The sequence below is a fragment of the Myxocyprinus asiaticus genome, chromosome 48 (genome assembly GCF_019703515.2).
Source record: "Myxocyprinus asiaticus isolate MX2 ecotype Aquarium Trade chromosome 48, UBuf_Myxa_2, whole genome shotgun sequence".
Classification (NCBI taxonomy): Eukaryota; Metazoa; Chordata; class Actinopteri; order Cypriniformes; family Catostomidae; genus Myxocyprinus; species Myxocyprinus asiaticus.
In genome coordinates this window covers 14348899-14371196 of record NC_059391.1, presented here as the reverse complement: position 1 = coordinate 14371196, position 22298 = coordinate 14348899, and the positions used below count along the sequence as shown (strand labels likewise).

At 38.7% G+C, this 22298-nt stretch overlaps 1 protein-coding gene and 1 non-coding gene across 3 annotated transcripts; one reads left to right on the top strand and one right to left on the bottom strand.

The window, feature by feature from the left end:
* Positions 1-783: 783 nt before the first annotated feature.
* Positions 784-17001, bottom strand: prr5l (proline rich 5 like). 2 transcript variants are annotated; one of them, XM_051692936.1, is made up of 10 exons: positions 16788-17001; positions 15814-15835; positions 15244-15402; positions 11811-11891; positions 11085-11133; positions 10766-10823; positions 10557-10648; positions 10329-10463; positions 1775-1895; positions 784-1667 (listed from the first exon to the last, which is right to left on the bottom strand). In XM_051692936.1, the coding sequence occupies exons 3-10, from the start codon at positions 15360-15362 to the stop codon at positions 1285-1287; spliced, it is 1038 nt and encodes a 345-aa protein (XP_051548896.1). In that variant the 5' UTR covers positions 15363-15402; positions 15814-15835; positions 16788-17001; the 3' UTR covers positions 784-1284. The 2 variants fall into 2 exon arrangements, with proteins under 2 accessions (XP_051548896.1, XP_051548895.1); XM_051692935.1 differs by lacking the exon at positions 15814-15835.
* trnag-ucc (transfer RNA glycine (anticodon UCC)) lies at positions 3451-3522 on the top strand. The gene has a single exon. It is a non-coding gene; the product is annotated as a tRNA-Gly (tRNA).
* Positions 17002-22298: the final 5297 nt, after the last annotated feature.

Sequence of the window (22298 nt, the reverse complement as noted above, 5' to 3'; positions counted from 1 at the left end):
ATTATCTGCAACTAATACACATACAGTGGCCCCAAAAAGTACTTGGACACTTAAGATGTATGAATTTCATTGCAGTAATACAAAATATCACAAAGTGGAATTTGCAAACAAATGATGCAACACCTTTTCCCTAGCAGAGTAAACACTGGTGTAGTTCATCAGTGTGTACATGTTCCACAAACATTTGACAACCAGAAAGTATCCAAATACTTTTGTGTTTATTTTAAACAATGTATCTATTGTTTTATAATTTAAAACCGAATAAACTTATTTTTATTAAATGTTTTGCTTGATACATACTTGTGCAATTTGTTATTGAAATAAATGATACTTGGTTTGATATTTTGTTATCTAATTCAATCACATTTATACATTTCACTGATTTAAGTGTCCAAATACTTTTAGTGCATATCTTCACATTATCTGTTGTTGCTTTCAACAGCATATCTATGTAATGACATTCATACATTTGTAAGTGTGGCTTAAGTGTCAAAAAACTTTTCAGGCCATTTTTAATTTCACCTTGAGGTCAAATGTCATTGACTAATACCCTCAGTATAAACCTTTTAAGCAGGGCTCACATGCCCACAAATGGTTTCTCAGACAATCAGGATTTGAGTACAGCACCCAAAGCTACTTAACAGCTAATCTACTTTAGGAACTCTGAATAGCACACTATATGCAAGAATTGTAATGAAAGGTTCACATGTACCTCTAAAGAAATAAAATAAATAATTGAAGGCTGGTGTAAATCACAAAAATAAAAAGTAAATTTTTTTTCCGTTAACTTTATTACTACAAAAAATAATTGTAATATTTTTTTTTACATTCACATTAAATGCATTTTCTTAATTTAAAATGTACAATAATATAGTCATTCAAACCATAAAACATTCATAAAATGACTGAAATACTCTAACAACATTTTTCTTTATGTCTGCATGTTTAGTTTCTACAATGAAGAAATTATCGAACCTATAAGATCGCTTAAGGAAGAGAACGTGAAAGAGAGGAATTTACAGGCAGTGCAATTAAGATCATAATCTTACGGATCCTTAGACTCAGTATGGTTTCTGCTAGTACCTTACTGTACTTCTGTACACTATGCCTGCTCACCTTTTCACAAAACCTTGACACCTTAATGACAAAAAAGTGACTTTTGGTGAGCTGTACAAGAAAGGAGTGAACAAAAACAACCTCTGCCCTAAAGCTTTCGGAAACACTGACAGGCCAAAGAGAATTCCTCAGTTTTGAGAACAACCCCCCCATCACATTCATTGCTTTCTAACTGGTTAGAGCACACTTGATCTCAGCAGTGCTTGGCTCTCTTGGGATTTCCACGGCAACCGGTCGGGACTCAAAAAAGGCCGGTTCACTGGAGAAAGGCTTGGGTGTCCTTTTGCTCCCTGTCTTGGTCATCCTGGGTTCTCCACTGACCTTGACCTTTCCTGGACATATCCTGTTTTTCATGGATAGAAGCTGGATGTCGGAGTGTACATTGGCAACAGTGTGGCGTCGGACACCACCAGTCCTCTCCAAATAGGCTTCACCTTCATGTTCGAATAAAGGTGCCAGAAAGGACTCGTGCTTAAAATGCGTCACCATAATCTCAGGTTGTCTAAGGTGTGGACTGTCGTTAACCAGTCTAAAGTGTTCCGAGTGATCCTCTGGTGAGGAAACAATTTTGAGAGTGGTTAAATTCAAACACTCATTATAATATGTATAAAGAAGACAAACCAACATATCTGAGGTAAAGTGTAGAATGAATGACCACCTGAAGAAGAGTCACTTTGGCTCATGTAGAGGTAGTTACCAAGGTAGGGGGATATAACCATATCCACTAGTCTCTCGAGTAGGAAATACTCCTGCGTGGGTCCATTAGGCTCATGAATGCCCTGCCCAGAGAAAACAAAAAAATAAATATACAAAAACCGAAAGCTCACTAGTTAATAAGGGCAGGCCTCAACAATAAAGATGCCAGCCCTTTCTTGTGTATATTAAATATTTAGTTTTCTTTGATGTATTGAATATTGTTTTTACAATTTCTGCCAATTAAAAAATGCTGTAAACAATGTTGTGAATGTTCACATCAACCATCAGAATGGGGAAAAAATGTGCTTTCAGTGATTTGGACTGTGGCATGATAGTTGTTGCCAGATGGGCTGGTTTGAGTATTTCTGTAACTGCTGATCTCCTGGGATTTTCCCACACAACAGTCTCTAGAATTTAATCCGAATGGTGCCAAAAACAAAAAACATCCAGTGAGCGGCAGTTCTCGGTCGGAACTGCGGAATTGCTCGGCAACAGAGAATGGCCAGACTGGTTTGAACTGACAAAGTCTACTGTAACTCAGATAACTGCTCTGTACAACTGTGGTGAGAAGAAAATCATCTCAGAATACTATTCAGAAATGCGGGTTGGTGCTGTTTTGGCAGCACGAGGGGGACCTACACAATATTAGACAGGCGGTTTTAATGTTGTGGCTGATCGGTGTATATATAAAACGCCTCTTGATTTAACAGGTTAATTATCAAAACTAATAACATGTCAAAAATGAACATAATTATGCATAATTAGAAACATCATCATGCCCCCTGACTGTATGTAATTTCAATAATAAGAAACTTTCCTGCCAACGGAGCAATTTAAGTTTAAAGTATTACCTTCATGTTATTTATGTCACAATAAGCAGGGGGCAGTATGATATATATATATATGAGGTTGGGGTGTAACGGAATACATGTACACTGTATATATATATATATATATATATATATATATATATAAATAAATAAATAAATTGTTGTGGGACCAGAGAGAATGTTGGCAAGGCAAGAAAAAATCTGTAAAAAAAAAAAAAAAAAAAAAAAAGTGTGAAAAAACTTTACTCTTGGTCCCTTAATGAAGAAAGCTGAATAAATGAATATGGGTTCATTCCCGAGACAGCCGAGAAGTGGGAGTGATTCAGCAACCGGATGATGCATCACTGTGCTTCATCACCATTATGCCTTTAAGCAAGACATTCTACCCCAGCATTACTCAGCCTTAGCTTGTTCATGAACAAAGCTGACACTTTTTGATTTTTGTTTGGAAAAGACATATTTTAAAAATGAATTTTGGGTCAGGGGGCTTGATTTCATAGTGTCGCTTTAAATTTAATCTTCATTTACACTGCCACAAAGCAGACATGTTCATGTTCACACCCCATTTTTGCATACAAACAAAAAGTTCCCACTCTTTTCAAAATGTTTGGTGCACCTGTTTTTTTTTAAGGTCTGTCTAGCATTAAATGGAGTACTCTCTTCCACAAGATGGATAAGGCCAGATACAGACAGCAGGCATGCATTTTCAATTGGGGTATAAACTAATATTTAGTTAATCTAGGCTTGTCCCCTGCTTTTGTATATTTGAGCACTTTTATAAAACATGGCCTAAGGTCTCTATCTGCTTGCGTTGGTGGTATAGTGGTGAGCATAGCTGCCTTCCAAGCAGTTGACCTGGGTTCGATTCCCAGCCAACTCATTGCATTTGGATCAAGCTGTTGTTATAATGAAATGCAGCTGGATGGCTCATTTCTTCAGCAGCTTGAAAGTAGACTTGTACCTTGTTTATGTGATCCAAGTTGTTTAGCAACACAAAAAAAAAGACACTCGCCGTAAGGGAACCTAGGTAGTTCGTGGAAATTTTCCCATTCGTTTAAGCTGTCATTGGTCAAATAGTAGGTGCTATGGATTGTAGGTTGAATTCGGATCCCCCATACATGCTATATAAGTTATGAGTTGGCATCTTCCCCCTTACTCCTTGAAGGCAGGGCCAAGAGGTCAAAGGCACTGCATGGACACCACTAGAGGTGCTCTGGGGTTAGAACGGGCATACGGGGGGTTGTCCCCCAGTCTCCTAGTGTCCACTCCCCATAAGCTCTATTATAAGTGTCCACAGATTGTCATTTTGTCCCCTTACCTACTAGTCTTCCCAATGGTCTTCATCACGTCCATGAAGTGTCTATGGTGCCGCCTTGCCACCTAAACTTCACCATAGTCTTCCTCATGTCCACAGAATGCCTATTTGTCCCCTTACCTACTAAATAACACTTTTGCATGCCAGAGCCCCTGGGATGCCCACCGATGCCCATCGTCACCACAGTTCGTGACGGGCGGTGCCTGGGCATCCCACAGAGCCGTTATAAGTGCGTTTTTGGTCATTTATGGCACTTAATATGTTTTGGCTGGTTTTCACTCGGTTTTGCCCCAGACCACACGGAGGGTGCCTGCTGTGCCCACCCAGTATCCTTTAAACCCATTTCATTGACTTTCAACCAAAACGGCACCGAAAAGGCCACCCCCCTTAGTATGTTGTCGAGGGGCTCTCGAGGTGTCACCGTGTCAAATTTGGGGTCTGTATGACCCCCTGGATGTGATCCCAGGGTACATCCCACGTGCAATCTATTTTTAATTCAAATAGGCTTTCTGTGGACAGAGTGGTTTTGTTTGCAAATTATGCACTTTATTGAACTGCAAGTTTGATAAATACCACTATTTGACTGTTCTGGGTGTAAAACAAGTGGTTTAGTTGAGAAAAGGCAGCTAGTTAGCTCAGAAGAGGGCACTTCCTGTGTTTTCGCCATAAGTGCCCACCTGCAACTTAATTGACAAGTAGCCTGTCCATGGACAGATGTTTTTATACAAAATATAAATGTTTATGAATTGTAAATTGCATAAACGTGTTCAATGGGAAGCCCTGAGTGCCTTGCATGCGGTGTAATCCTAAAACTCATCCAAATAACTATAAATTATCTGATGAATGTACTGGTGCATTTAGGCCTCTCAGGCAGTCTGTCTCATAGACTTCTATGACAGGCAGAGAGATCTATTGAAAATAATGAAAAATACTTTTTTTAGGCCTTAGTCTTCTTATGTCGATAAGGGGCACTCGACGTGTCAGCATGCAAAATTTGGGATCCGTGGGACCTTTGGGCACTCTGCCAGGGCGCATCCCACGAGCAACTTATTCCATTCATGTCTATAGGTAATTCGTGTACACCCCTCAGAAAAAAATAAGTATAACTATAAAATAGAGGTGGGAAATTAAAACAAAATATCGATATATTGTGATATTTTTACTTATAATATTGTATCGATATTTGCAGGCCAAGTATCGATATTATAATTTACTTTTTTTCACATTATAGTGATGGGAAACATTATTTCTCTTTGCCAAATCGATCTAGGAACAATCAACATCAGTCCCTTAGAAGGTGTATTTATCATGCTTTATGGATAATCACCCACCGTTACTAAAATGTATTACATTTTACAGTAGTAACATTAACGGAACATTAACAAAATCTTGACACCAACAATCATCCATGCGATTATCTAACCAGCCAATCATGTGGCAGCAGTGCAGTGCATAAAATCAGGCAGATACGGGTCAAGAGCTTCAGTTAATGTTCACATCAACCATCAGAATGGGGAAAAATGTGATCTCAGTGATTTGGGGCGTGGCATGATTGTTGTTGCCAGATGGGCTGGTTTGAGTATTTCTGTAGTTGCTGATCTCCTGGGATTTTTACACACAACAGTCTCTAGAATTTACTCAGAATGGTGCCAAAAACAAAAAAACATCCAGTGAGCGGCAGTTCTGCGGATGGAAACACCTTGTTGATGAGAGAGGTCAACAGAGGATGGCCAGACTGGTTCGAACTGACAAAGTCTATGGTAACTCAGATAACTACTCTGTACAACTATGGTGAGAAGAAAAGGGTTGGCACTGTTTTGGCGGCATAACCTACACAATATTAGGCAGGTGGTTTTATATATATATATATATATATATATATATATATTATTTTTTTATTTGTTTGCACATTAACATATATGAAATATTTTTTATTGTTTTGTTTTTTGTGGTGGGGCCAGAGAGAATGTTGGTCCCTTACTGTTGGTCCCTTAATGAAGAAAGTTGAATAGATAAATATCTGGGTTCATTCCAGAGACAGCCGAGAAGTGGGAGTGATTTGGCAACCGGATGATGCATCATTGTGCTTCATCACCATTATGCCTTTAAGCAAAACATTCTACCCCAGCATTACTCAGCCTTAGCTTGTTCGTGAACAAAGCTGACACTTTTTGATTTGTGTTTTGGAAAGCCATATTTTAAAAATGAATTTTGGGTCAGGGGGCTTAATTTCATAGTGTCGCTTTAAATGCAATCTTCAATTACACTGCCACAAAGCAGACATGTTCATGTTCACACACCATTTTTGCATACAAACAAAAGTTCCCACTCCTTTCGAAATGTTTTGTGGGCCTGTTTTTTTCCCCACACCTGCACGTTAAAGCTACTGTTTGCAATTTTTTACAATGTCAAAACGTTCTCTCCCATCCCATCTTAATATGCAAAGACAACTGGAGGCATGGGTAGCTCAGTGAGTATTGACGCTGACTACCAGCCAGGACTCCTAAGCAACCAAATTGGCCCAGTTGCTAGGGAGGGTAGAGTCACATGGGGTAACCTCCTCGCGGTCACGATTAGTGGTTCTCGCTCTCAATGGGGCACGTGGTAAGTTGTCAAATCAGTCAAATCACATTTATTGTCACACAGCCTTATACACAAGTGCGTGGTGCGTGGTGCGTGGATCGCGGAGAGTAGCATGAGCCTCCACATGCAGAGTCTCAGCGGTGTCATGCATGACGAGCCATGTAATAAGATGCATGGGCTGACAGTCTCAGAAGCAGAGGCAACTGAGACTTGTCCTCCACCACCCGGATTGAGGTGAGTAACCGCGCCACCATGAGGATCTACTAAGTAGTGGAAATTGGGCATTCTAAATTGGGAGAAAAGGGGATAAAAAAAAAAAATATGCAAAGACAACTATAAGTATAACTATATAACTATTGCTATATTGTCAGTTGATTTCTCCAAAAAGTGTAAACATTGCAGCTCTGTGGCCCTTTCAATGCATTGCTCTGTTTGTTTGAGCAGCCTGACAGAGTATCATTTGCTCAAACTAAGGGCAATACGGGCACATCATAGTGATGTGTCTTGCTATGATACTAAAAGTTGTCATTACAACTGACAAGCCTCAGATGAAATCTTGGGGAAAAGTGAGACTTTGAAGATCAAAGTCATTGAAAGTCATTAAAGATCCACAAAAGGCTTGTGAGCCACAGGTTGAGTACCAAGGTAATTCATTCCAGGGGGAATGACACTGCAATCGGTCCATTAGCAATACATTTACAGTAACATGCAGCTATCTTTCAGTTGCGGTTCGAATCTAAATGTAAAATAGTTTAGTGGTCTGCATTTACCAACTACTGCATTTTACAATATCCTTTCATTTAAATTTCTCATCAAATATATTTATATTTTAACAACAACCACACAGAAAAAGACAAGATACTGTTGCATAATGAATAAATAAAATAAAGGAAAAAGGAAAGGAAAGTCCCGTATGGAGCCCCCCGAGATCTCACTTTTATTTTACTTTAATTTACTTTACGCAAGGTCGTAGTTTGTTTGAAAGCTGGTAGGGACATATTGCAAGTTAGACATTATTCAAAATGTTGATATAAAGAATGCAAGAATGTATACGGTCTTTAGGCACAATATTTCCTCCTATAACAAGTCTAATTTTCTATTCCACTGCCCCACCATATTACATAAATATTAGCCTCAATTTATTTCATTGACAGTGCTTTTCTATTTACCCCAATGTTCTACTCCAATGTGCATAATAAAACACATGTTGGCTAAATGTATGCTATACACTGTGTGCAGAAAATATGAAATATTAGACAAAAATGCCAACATCCTTGCGCTAACATAGACTCATTTTGACGAGCTGCTTGCCCGACTCTTTCACACCCACGCCTATGTCGTCATAGAAACACACATACACACAAACATACTCATACCACAAGTTAATTTGAATACCACAAATTAAATATATACACAGTATATACAGCACAGCCGGAAAGTATTCACAGCGCTTCACTTTTTCCACATTTTGTTATGTTTCAGCCTTATTCCAAAATGGATTAAATTCATTATTTTCCTCAAAATTCTACAAACAATACCCCATAATGACAACGTGAAAGAAGTTTGTTTGAAATCTTTGCAAATTTAAAAGAAAAGAAAAGAAAAACAAAATCACATGTACATAAGTATTCACAGCCTTTGCTCAATACTTTGTTGAAGCACCTTTGGCACCAATTACAGCCTCAAGTATTTTTGAGTATGAAGCTACAAGCTTGGCACACCTATTTTTGGGCAGTTTCTCCCATTCTTCTTTGCAGGACCTCTCAAGCTCCATCAGGTTGGATGGGGAGCTCGGTGCACAGCCATTTTCAGATCTCTCCGGAGATGTTCAATCAGGTTCATGTCTGGGCTCTGGCTGGGCCACTCAAAGACATTCACAGAGTTGTCCCGTAGCCACTCCTTTGTTATCTTGGCTGTGTGCTTAGGGTCGTTGTCCTTTTGGAAGATGAACCTTCGCCCCAGTCTGAGGTCCAGCGCGCTCTGGAGCAGGTTTTCATCAAGGATGTCTCTGAACATTGCTGCATTCATCTTTCCCTCGATCCTGACTAGTCTCCCAGTTCCTGCCGCTGAAAAACATCCCCACAGCATGATGCTGCCACCACCATGCTTCACTGTAGGGATGGTATTGGCCAGGTGATTAGCGGTGCCTGGTTTCCTCCAGGCATGATGCTTGCCATTCAGGCCAAAGAGTTCAATCTTTGTTTCTCATAGTCTGAGAGTCCTTCAGTTGCCTTTTGGCAAACTCCAGGCGGGCTGTCATGTGCCTTTTACTGAGGAGTGGCTTCTGCCTGGCCTGATTGGTGGAGTGCTGCAGAGATGGTTGTTCTTCTGGAAGTTTCTCCTCTCTCCACAGAGAAACGCTGGAGCTCTGTCAGAGTGACCATCGGGTTCTTGGTCACCTCCCTGACTAAGGCCCTTCTCCCCCGATCGCTCAGTTTGGCCGGGCGGCCAGCTCTAGGAAGAGTCCTGGTGGTTCCAAACTTCTTCCATTTATGGATGATGGAGGCTACTGTGCCCTTCCCCAGATCTGTGCCTCGATACAATCCTGTCTCGGAGGTCTACAGACAATTCCTTGGACTTCATGGCTTGGTTTGTGCTCTGACATGCACTGTTAACTGTGGGACCTTATATAGACAGGTGTGTGCCTTTCCAAATCATGTCCAATCAACTGAATTTACCACAGGTGGACTCCAATCAAGTTGTAGAAACATCTCAAGGATGATCAGTGGAAAAAGGATGCACCTGAGCTCAATTTTGAGTGTCATGGCAAAGGCTGTGAATACTTATGTACATGTGTTTTTTTCCTTTTTTATTTTTAATAAATTTGCAAAGATTTCAAACAAACTTGTTTCACGTTGTCATTATGGGGTATTGTTTGTATAATTTTGAGGAAAATAATGAATTTAATCCATTTTGGAATAAGGCTGTAACATAACAAAATGTGGAAAAAGTGAAGCGCTGTGAATACTTTCCGGATGCCCCACTGGCCATCACTAAATTCTAAGTTTGTGATGGCAATCAGTTGTCTGTGCAGTTCTATTAGCATATTAAAATCCTGCACCTCTAATACACCCCCTTACCTGGCACAGTCATTCAAATTCAAAAGTGTCTTCCGCAAGAGGGCGCTTACCACCCGTAAAAGCAATATCCTCTATTGGGCCGTATGAAAAACTCAGGACGTCTTTTTACTTTTGACTGTTTAAAGGATTGCACCTAAGAGACAAATGGAAATCCGCCCATGTTACCTCCAGAGAACGATTAAAAAAGCCCTTATACAGTAATCACAAACGACTGTGATTGGTGCATCTTAAACAGCATTGAGAAAAGTACCAGGTTCCACGTGACAACACCTTTTATGCACCGCTTCAGAAGACGTCGGACAATAATTTACACATGAACAATGATACTGAGAATTTTTAATAGTAATTTAAATAAAAATAAAAACATATTAGTATTTTATAAGTGTTAAAATTGCCCAAATTTTGGAAGGGACATTTTCAATTTCCTCAAAGTTGGTAGGAACATGTCCCTATCATCTCCACCTAAATCTACGCCTATGACTTTACGCATTATGGAACATCTATGCAACATTATGTAATGTAAAATAATATAATTTAAAGTAACGTCAAGTAACATAGGCTAAAGTAAAGCAAAGTACAAGTAACGTAACGTTAAGTCCAGTATGGAGCCCTTGAGATATCTTACCTTTAATTAAATGTACTCAATTATGCAACATCATAATGCAATGTTATGTAATAGAAAGTAACATAACATGGCGTAAATCTTACCTGTAGGATAAGAAGCATCTGTGTGATTGAAGGAAGATACGAGGTGTCGTGAAGCATGGTCTCCAGAGGAAGCTTCAACAGAACCATATCCCTGAAGCCCAGAAGAGCCATTTGCCTCACAGTCAACTCCTGACCCTAGATACAAAGCCGAAAATGACCAGTCACCATAGTGTCAGTAACTTGACACTGACCCACTACTTTGAATGGTAGGTGAGATCATTTTAATACCTGTACGGGGTAGAAAATAGCTTGAAGAGTTGGCAGGATCTCTGTGAAAAATCTCACCCACATTTCAGACAGAGCTTGGAGAAGATTTTCATCTGGATGTGAGAGACGGCAGAATGCAGGGAGTGACTAAACTGAACACACCTGTACAATGCCTTATTAAATCTCAAAGGTGAAGTGTGTAATTTTCTAACGTTAAAATACTTTCTCACCATTTTGAAGACGAATCTTCTCTAAAATATTCGCCAGACCCTTATTTAGGAGTTGGTCCTAAATAGAAAGAATGATGCATGGATTTTAATATATTTTAAACTCTCATTCCTGCCTACAGCACCTTATGAGTGTGATTGTAAATGTATTTTTAAATGCTATCTGCATGAACACCTTTTCATTGGCTCATAATATTCAGCAATGCTCAAGTTACTTTGCACATCCTAAGGATATAATGACTAACATCTGTCATGAACAATTGGTGTCCTGTTAATTGTGATTCACTTCCATATGTCTTCAGGACTGAAAAATAGATTTTACCTGAAAGTACTCTGTGATAAAGGATCCCAACTCGGTTCTCAGAAGCCACCTATAGAGAAAGTTCAATATCTCAGTTAGTAGCACTTAATATAGAAAGATCACTCCCAATGGGTGAGTGGTTGTCAGGGTGCTGCTATGCAGTTGCTAAGGTGTTTGAAGTGGTTGCTAGGTCACTGTTAGGTGGTTGATAGGATGTTATGGGTGGTTGCCAGGGTGTTGCTATGTGGTTGCCAAGCTGTTTTGAGTGATTTTTAGCATGTTGTTAAGCAGATGCTAAGGTATTCAGAGTGGTTGCTAGGATGTTGTGTGTGGTTGCTAAATGTGAAGAGTCCTGCCCCAGGTCTCTTTGATATTCTGGTCCCTAGAGATGGCTCTGTTCCCTCATTCAATGTAACGGTAAGGGATCTATTCACCCTTTTTATTGCGTACCAAATTTACATAACCTAACATTGCATAATTTAACACCGCAACGCAACGTAAAGTAACGTACAGGAACGTACAGTAACACAACAATGTTGCAATACTTTGATCTTTTAATTTACTTTAGAAAAACAATTACCACCCTGTACCTTAATAAGCTGCATGATTTGAGATAATAATAAGCATTAGTAATAGTGATGCTTGCCTTTGCATGCATCACTAATAAAATACTTCATTTTGAACAGACAAGCAAGTACCAAGTCAAGGTGATTTAAGAGGATGCAATTCACAGTATTGATTTCCGACCTTATGCTTTCGTTCAGGGTGTAGAGCTCATTGGCCTGCAGCCCCCCTCCTTGGAACACTTTAATTACAGCCGTTTGAACACTGCAAAAACAGATTAAAAAAAGACTCAGCTCCTGTAGAAAAGAGGAGACTATGTTTCATTCAAGTGCTCTGACCACTATTTTGCAAGTTAAGAAAATTCTATACAAAGCATCTCTTTAAATACAATGAACTGCGCTTTGTAAAACATGACAGAAACAAGTAATATCAACTGTTACTGCAAATCCTCCCCTGCATTAATTTGTTTACAGTGAGTGTTATCCATAAACAGCAAATCTCTTTTTGATAAAAACAACTTGTCACCAAACCTTCCCTTTCCAAATAGGTGCGAATCAATAAACTACTTTTGACTAACATCCTGTGCTACACTTCCTGAGAGAGGGGCAACGGAGGTGCTGCTTCCATAAGGAAGTGGTGAAGGCAAAGGCTGCTGTCTGCTTCCTCCTCTAATGCCATTAAAAACAGCCTGTCTCCATGGGGTACTTTTCCCAAAAGACTAAATATGGCACACTTTTAAGTCATCCGAGAAAAAGTGAGATTTCATTTTTGAGTCAGCGGTACACTGACTGTAAACATTGACCTTTCTGAACCAAAGCTTTAAGTTCAGGCTTCCTGAAAGCAACTAGTTTAGCAACTTATCAAGAGCATTTACAAAGCTAAGGATTTTTTATTAGTTTACTCTACGTTAAAGGAATAGCTAACCCATAAATGAAAATTCTGTGATTATGTACTCACCCTCATGTTGTTTCAGTCTTGTTTGCTAATCTCACTGTGAATCTGGCGACAGTAGGTCGAAAGTTCTGCTGCTGAATTCAGTCTGTACTTACCGAAATTAAAAGCACTGCCCCCAGTGGCCGAAGCTGGATGTGTTCTCGTATGGGTAGAAAGCTCCAGTTTCCGAAAATGTCAACAGAGTGGTTCCAAAAGCGAGTTGCATTTTTGTTTGTAAATGATGCAAAACAGTCAATAGGAATGTGTATTTTATTAACTCTAAACCAAAGTAAAGTAAAAATGTAATCTTAGAGCAGAGATGCAGCCCCCAAATCATGCTCAACATTGTTTATGTGAACACAATTACTTTCTGGTTTCCATGGGCCCAGAACCTGTGTTAGTAGTGCTAGAGGAAAGCACATTTATTTGATGCAAGAATGTCTGATGGGAGATGGCATGTGTCAGTAATTCAGGAGTTGATATGATTGATTTCAGGGTACATGAACTTTCAGAAGCTACATGTCAATTTCCCGTGTGATCATGTTAGGATCTCTGCTGTACTAAGACTTTCTACACGTTTTGTGTCATTTTTCTATGAGTTTTCTGTGCAATCACTTGTGAAGACTGCTGCAAAGTTATAAAAAAAATGTCTCACACCTGTCTTATACTATACTATAATAAATATAAGATAATATAGTAATAAACGTAATATATTTCAGATAACCCTGCCCGTTAACGGGACATAAACGGGACTTTATGTCATTTCAGGCTCTTCCTGTCTAAATGGGCGGTTCTTGGACATTTTTAGCTGCAACAGAGCCCAGACCTTTCGCCATTTTAGTCTAAGGAAAAATTTTCATTTATTCCTTAAGGTTGAGAAAACAAATAGAAGGTCCTTAGATTTAAAATTTTAAATCGCTGAGCTAGTGGCTTTCAGGAAGCCTGAACTTAAAGCTTGAGTCAACAAGGTCAGTGGTTACAATTACTGCACCTCTGACTCAAACATTCACTTTTTCCTTTAAAAGATCTATAAAAACCACAAAAATCCACAAATCTCATGGCAGTTAAAGGGATAGTTCACACAAAAATGAAAATTCTCTCATCATTTACTCACCCTCATGCCATCCCAGATGTGCAGAGTTTTTAAATCAAATTTAAGACTTATTAAGACCTTTTTCAAGACCTGAACAAATAAAATTAATACCGTATCCCCATACCAAAACAAACCCAAACAATCTCAAAATAAATAATGTATTACAGACACTTACTTAAACAGGCAGGGGCACACATTCAACATGGTCTTAACATTATTTATCAGTAAAACAGGGTATGATCTACTGTATGCAAGACATGTTTTCCATATATACAGTATATCACATTAAAATTGGTTTATGTATTATTATATAAATAAATACTAATTAGAGGTCGACCAATATTGGATTTTGCTGATATGACAATGTGTTGTAAAAGGCAATTAATCTACCAATATATATATATATATATATATATATATATATATATATATATATATATATATATATATTTTTTTTTTTTTTTTTTTTTAATTGGTAGCCTATGGTAAATGCTCTTAGTTTTCCTGTGATAGGGAGGGCCAGACAGAGGCCACAAGAGTCCAAACTGAATTAAGTTTCAGATGCAGTTTTTAACCAGGAAAAAAAAAGAAAGATTCACAGCATGTAACTTTTAACTTTAAAGACTGAAATACACCGGGGACTCTTATTTTGAAATGTTTGCGCTTCACTGCTTCCAGCTGCTCATTCAAACAGATAAGGGATATAAAATGTGCACTCCTACAATAATCTACAATGTATTACAATATAAACAATTAAAAGTAAACACTGTCATATTTCATCAATGCTACATCATCTTCAACAACAGTTGATCATTAATGATCGCTTGTCATAAATTTCCGATATGGCCTAATGATTACGAACTGCTTTGCAACAGCTGGAAACACTGACAAGCCCCCACGTGCTCGGACAAAATATAACAGTGCCACGTTTTCACTTTGAAGAACACAGCGCATGCATTTATTTTATTAAATCTAAATTTAAGTTTGATAATCAGATTAGGTCATATCACGATTTCTGTCTTCTGCTCCCAAATTTAAGACCTCTTTAAATGATAATTACAACTTTTGTTGTATCATTTAAAATATTTAAGACTTTTTATGACCTTAAATTTCAGAAAACTGAATTTAAGACATTTTAAGACTTTTTAAGGATCCATGGGAACACTGGTGTATGACTTTCTTCTGCTGAACACAAATTAAGGTTTTTAGAAGAATATTTCAGCTCTGTTCGACTTACAATGCAAGTGAATTGATACCAAAATTTTGAGGTTACAAAAGGGACATAAAGGCAGCATAAATTAAATCCATAAGATTCCAGTGGTTAAATCAATGTCCTCAGAAGCGATATGATCAGTGTGGATGAGAAACAGATCAATTGTTAAGTCCTTTTTTACTATACATTCTCCTCCCTGCCCAGTAGGTGGCAATATGCACAAAGAATGCGAATCACCAAAAACACAAGAAGAATGTGAAACTGAAAGTGGAGATTTATAGTAAAAAGAGGAGAGAATTTTCATTTTTGGGTGAACTATCCCTTTAATGAAACAATGCCTTTCCTCCTCATCCTCTTTGGGAAAGGGAACCACCCACCTGTTCCAAACGATAGCATTGGACAGCTGCAATGTTGGCGAGCTGGCATGAAAACGGGCGAGGTCTGACAGCACAGGCGAGCTCATAAAACGGGGTCTGGGCCTTCGGCATGATCCCATGGTTCAGCTGGGGTGGGGACAAGCAGATTCCAGATCAAGTCTAGAACAAATGTGCAAGATAAAGAAGTCACGTTACTAAATTCCCCACAATGCACACCACAGAGATTTCGATGATGAAATGAATGCATGAAACCACTGCAAGGGAGCTTTTTACAGCTTTTACCTATGGTGACTCATTTATATCATTGCCTGTGTCGTAGTGAAAGCCACACAGAACATCTATGATACAAACAAGCACACTTCCTTTGATGTGCAGCCTAACTTGAGGCATCCTGGTGATCTAGGCACATGTACTAACTGCACTATGGTTACACACTGCACAGCATGTTATCAGAGGTATCTGATAAACATTAAAAAAAATCAGTTGTGCAAGCTTTAAGAAAAGGATGCAGTTAAAGGGATAGTTCACCCAGAAATAAAAATTAAAAAAAATCTGTCATCATTTACTCACCCTCATGTTGTTCTTTCCCAGACTGATTTACGAATTAAAAAAAAAAGCCCATCAGCATGTCAACTGCCTACTAAAAGACTTTTAAACAGAAAGTCTAGGACTTTTAGTCAGTCTTTATTCATTTTTTAATCTGGTTGTGGTTTTAATTGTGTTTAGTGATCCACTGGGTTTTAAATAGCCGATGAAAGTGCCGATATCAGAGCAGGGTGGCCGATATAATCCCAAATTTATATTGCCCTATATATAATATCACACAGTTTAATATGATATATTAATGACATGCCTATTATTGTGGTAACAGGATGGCACACAACGGAAAAAACAAATTCTGCGCCGTCGCAGCTTGCGATACCGTCCAAACAGGAAAATGAGCCGACCATGAAAATTATAATAATAATAAAAAACAAACATCGGCCTCTGCAATAGGCCTACATACTGGTCGACCACTGATTATGTTGAGGCTGAAATGACTTAAAGAAAGATTTGAACTGCATTGCTTGATTATGAAAACGCAATAATACAGATTTAGGGGCCGTTCACACCGAGCTCGAACTTGCGTCCGTCCGCGCTGTTTTTTTTTTTTTGTGTGTGTGTTATTTTTAGAAGCCGTGTCAAGTAAAAAAAGAACTTAAAACTTAAAAAATAATTAAAAAAAGAAACACCTGCGTTCGAGGCACTGTCAATATTTTATTTTTTTTAAATTTATTTATTTTTTATTTTTGACGCAAGTACATGTTCGGTGTGAACGGCCCATACACATGCTGCTCAGTCAGTCACAAAATAAATCTTCTTCACCACTGATCCAAAGAAGCGCATATGATGCCCAAAATGCTGCCTAGGAAAGTATCTCACCAGATTTTTAGACGCAGCCAATTGTTACATACCAGTTAAGGTATATATAAAAGTTGTTTGTGGAACCATCCACTTAGAGAAACAACAAGTCGAATCGCTGCAGTTGAGTTATGTGTACTTACCGGATTGTTCTTCTCAGTCGTAACTGAATCTTAGTTTGGCATTGGCCACAACGTAATCTCCAAGACTGCTGAACTCATGTATTAAACGCTCAAAACAACTTCGACTTTAACAGTCTAAACACGTAATATTACAACTTTAACCCTCAACCCTGTTTGTCACCTTATTATGCATCTAGTGATACAAGATCGGAAGATTTAAACGTTCAGATGTGAGGAGCTGTTCCCCGTGGGCGGTGCATGGGAGGAGTTTGCCCGACACTGCTGTAACTGTTTCACACATGCAACAAGTGTGTTCAACAACTGCAGTTTGATGTGCGTTTGACTCACAAGACTCTGTCTGCACGAAATAAGATCGGTATTTGAATTTAAACTAGGTCCATATTTTGTGGTTGTTTGCCTTAATCCCCAAGTAGCACTCTCACAATATATTGTGAAGTTCAAGCCTAGAGAACACTTTGTGCATGTTTCCCAGTCCTTGTAAGAAATATATTTTTCTTAAGATGTACCACTGATCGTTTTAGAAAAAGCACAGATTTGACACTGATAACGTGAGCACGTAACTGATGTAGGACTCAGCGCAAGTGCAAGTGCAGGACGTCGTTCCCACGCAGTGAATTCCTCTAGAGTGCAGTATTGCACTGCTTGTGAGTTGCAGTTCAGCGCTTTTGTTTCACAACAGGTTGTAATAGCGGTGCATTTACATGCTATGGAATGGTTTTCTTTTTTGCTGATTTATCATTTGAATATTCTATCTGTTTAACAAAGAAAACCTACAGTTAGCATATGTAGGAAGAATTTTTATGAAAGCTTCTTTGTGTAAAAATTGAGACACTAATTAGAATGGTGCATTAGCTCTTAATTGAATGCACTGGCTTCAGACTGCCTGAGATGCTAACAATAATATGTAATTAAAATACAAATAGATAAGTTGTATGGGCGCACAACATTACATGAATGAATTTATGTAACAAGCTAATAAAACTATTCAAAATGTGTGACATATGAGACAATTAGGTAAGTGTTTTGAATATATCTTACACTGTTTTGGACAAAAGGACATACAGCATATAGCTCTAATAGTAAAAGTTATCCAGCTGGGGAAAGAAAACAACAACAACAACAACAACAACAACAAAAGGCCGCTTGGATGGTCACACAGCCTGGGGTTGGGGTTTGACCTTTTGGATGGGCAATATGTTCTCTCTTCGTCTGACTGGGTGGTTCCCTTTGGTCGTTTCACCATCCGACTGGAGGTCCAACAAGCAAAGTCAACACCATCCCCACACCCCCCTAGATCTGGCAGTGTGCTCATCTGGGAGGCCAGCTGTTCTCCGAGTCTGACCAACTAAAAGGTGCACAAACCTCTCTAAAATGGGTTAGCAACCAAGACCAGCCAACCAGTTTAAGATGTTTTTTTTTTTTTTTTTGCATTCCAACCCCCCCCAGCATCAACACTTTATAACTAATTGCAAACAAAACAAATGCAAAAACACAACAAAACAAAATAGTTAAAGCATCCATTATATTACCTTCCAGTTTGTGTCAAACAAGTGACAGTAATGGTCTGAAGCAAATAATGGCAGGCAAATAAAAATAACAGGTGCAATTAGTAAGTCCTTCTCTGTCACCATTGGTCAAATCATTAGTCTTGGCGTGGACCTCCTGACAGTGGCTGAGGCACGGGGGTGTTGTTGACCTTGACGGAAGGAGTCGCATGATAAACACTAATGAGAGAGACGATCCCAAAGCTTGTTTACTGCTCCAGCCTGATCAAACAAAGAGGAAGTGCTCTAAAAATAAACCCACCAAATTAATGAGTGATCTGCAGGTATAGGGAGCACTGCCTCTTTGTTTGTTCTTCAGTCTTCCATCTGATGGTGTGCATGACTGATTTTCAGGGTTCCCACAGTCATGGAATACCTGGATAATATCAGGGAGTTTAAATTGTGTTTTACAGGACTGGAGAAGTCATGAAAAAGAATAAATGTCATGACATTTCTATAGTGAAATTGGGTTATTGACAAATAAGGTTGTTCGAGATGATACAAATGAGATATCTAATTTTCATGAAAAACAAATTGTTTTACAGAACTAGGGAAGTCATGAAAAAATAAAAGTCATGACATTTCTATAGTGAATATGGGTCATCTACATATAAGGTTGTTCGAGTTGATAAAAATTAGAATTAGTTTAAAACACATGTATCAAGCTTTTAGATTTTATTTTATATTTGTGTCCATGTTGGTTTCATAAATTTATGAAAAACATTTATTGCATTTTCTTCATAAAAGAAAGATAAAAAATGTAAAATGTCAAGTGGTGTAACCACCAAGTAAAATGTATTTAATGATTAAGTTGATAAAGGTATTTAGTTTCAAAAAAGGGTTCAAACATATTTTTTAAGTTAGCAAAATGGTTAGTTGCATGTTGGTTACACCACCTGACTTTGATTTAGAGGACAAAAGATTTTACATTTAGCCATTTAGCTGATGCTTTTATCCAAAGTGACTTTAGAAACAGCAAGCAATTTGTCATACAAAAGTCAACAATATTTGGAGTATCATGCTGCCCAGTTCTGGAGTAGTATAGAAGCAAGCGCAGAAGAAAGAGTCAGACAAGGAAAGATTTTTTTTTTTTTAATTTATATTATTATAATTAAATAAGTGCAGTTAGTGAGGACTGGTTAAGTGCTCACTGAATAGATGTGTTTTCAGCTGGTTCTTGAATGCTGAGATGGTTTCAGCAGATCATGTGGAGTTTGGAAACTCATTCCAACACAGAGGAACAGAGAAAGTGAATGATTGTGAAATGGACTTAGAGCCTCTCTGCGATGGGACCACCAGGCAGTCCTCGTTCATTGACCGCAGAGAGCGAGCGGTGACATACAATTGGAGGAGTGAATTGAAGTAAGAGGGTACTGTTCCACTGGCTGTCCTGAAGGCCAAAGCCTTAAATTAGATGCGAGCAGCTACAGTACAGGTAGCCAGTGGAGTGAAAGCAAGAGTGGGGTGACGTGAGCCCTAATTGAAGACCAGACGCACTGCTGCATTCTGCACAATCTGCAGTGGCTTAATCGTGCTAGCTGGGAGGCCGGCCAAAAGAGCACTGCAGTAGTCCAGTCTTGAAATGACCAGAGTTTGGACCAGGAGCTGCACAGCATATTCAGGCATCATCAACCACCACTTCCAGGTACTGGGCTGTTGTGGTTGGCGCTTGTAGAGTTGAAACAAGATAAATTGTAAGGTTATGGTCAACAGACGTGTTGGCTGGGATCAAGAGGTGTTCAGTCTTGGCAAGGTTGAGCAGAAGGTGACGTTCCTTCATCCAGGTCAAGATCTCCACGAAGCAGGCAGAGATACGAGCTGAGACGGTGGGGTCGTCTGGCTGGAACAACAGGTAAAACGGCAGATAATCTGCTTGGCAGTGGTAGAAAAAGCCATGTGCCTAAATGGTCAGTCCGAGTAATGAAGTGTTGATCGAGAAGAGGAGGGGTCCAATTACTGATCCCTGAGGAACACCAGTGGTTAGTTGGTGTGACTTGGACACCTTCCCTCTCCATTAATAATGTTTGAAAACAAAATTGTTTCACTGCTTATTTTTTTAAGAACTAATAATAAAATATTATTCCAAACAATTTATGCGAACATTTCCTTTTTCAAGAATGTCAGCTTTAAATTACATGCCATTTTTATTTGACTGTCTCCGGACAGTTACATCACTTAGATATTTTTTACCTCAGGAAAAATATCAAAATGACTGTGATCTCAGAAATTGAAAACATGTTCATCATAGTAGAGGCATTTTGAGTAAATAGCATTTTTTTAAATGTATTTTTGAACACTGTAATTTAATAGATCCGGGCAATCCATAAACATTATTCTAGCTATGCTCTGCTGTTGAGCATTTCATCAGCTAGATCCTGGCTAGATATTAGTGAATAAGTCTGAATCAAAATGATTTTTAAAATTCCTAACACATTAATCACAAAGATCTGGAAAGGTCATGGAAAAGTCATAATGAAATAATGAAGATACAATCTGCAGGCTGTCAGATTTGTCCATTTTGACCTGTTGTTTGGAATCCTTGGACATGAAAATTCTTGATATGATCCCTTAGAGAAAGCAAGAAACTAGGAGGTGTGCCAGCAAAATAACTGCTTTGAGAATACGACAATATGGTGCTCGTGTTCCAAGCCCTCCCCAGGCAGGAAGGTAAAGTGGCAAATTCGAGCAACAATTAATTTGCTCAATATAATCCACTTCTATTCCTTGCCACCAGGATTTATGCCAACTCTGCACATGAGAGCCACGAGGCTCACTCTGGGCAGGAAAAATGTAATCAGGTCTCCATGATTGATGAGGATTGCAATGAATCTCTGGAGCAACAAGGCAGAAACAGCCGTTCGCTCTCTCATAGTCTCTGTCACCTCGATTTCCCTGGCGATTTCCCACTTTGGCTCTCCGTGGGTTCTTTTGCTTTCGTCACTCTCCGTCATTTCACTGCCCTGCTCTTTTTATTTAATGTCTATTGAGATGTTAGTCTGCGCCCAGTATCCTAGCAACATTCTTAGCATATTGTCTCATGTTCATGGATAACAGATCTAGTTAGTGACGTAATTGTATTCAATCATACAAATTATAGTTACAATGCTCAAGCCCAGCAACAGGGGGCAATGTTCATTTAGAAAACTATTAAATGGGATAACTAAAATAAATAAAAAATAAATAAATACTCACTCTCATGTTGTTTCAAAAAGTATGACTTTATTTCTTTTGAGAAACACTTAAGGAGATGTTTACCAGAATGTCTGAGCCTGAAGAGGGTTACCAGGGGCAGTCAGGCTCCAAAAAGGACATGAAAATCACAGTCTTACTTCACTGAAAATCTTGCCTTTAAATCCTTGCTTGACAGCAGCTTGGACATTCTACTTTTAATAACTAATTTGGTGTTCCACAGAATTAAGTATACAGGTTTCAAAAGACATGATGGTGAGTAAATGACAGAATTTTCATTTTTGGGTGAACTATCCCTTTGGCTACATTTTCTTCAAAATGTGTTGTATTGAATGGTGAAGGTGAGCTATTGAAAAGTAAAGTTTGGAATTGGTTGCATGACGATCAATGAGCCAAGTTAAAGCTAGGACAGTAAGTGACAGCAGGGTTTTCTGGATAAATAACCGAGCCATATTGTTGTTGTGATCACAAAAGACTGTAGGGGTGGGATTTGTGTTGCCTCACATTATCCACCTCCAAATTTAGCTCCATTATTGAAATTACTATAATCTATCAAATGCAATCAGTCCAGCGCTTGCTTTATAAAGGATGGGCAGTTTACAATGAGGACTTGACCTTACATGGCACTAAAACAAATTAAATTAATGACTCAAGAAAGTTACTATACGATATCAAAGCTATAGAAATAAAAGTGAATCTTTCAGGAGTTCAGCAAAAAAATGCCTCAGGGTTCTGGCCTCAGATGCCACATTTGATATATGAGCTATGCACTGCCTCA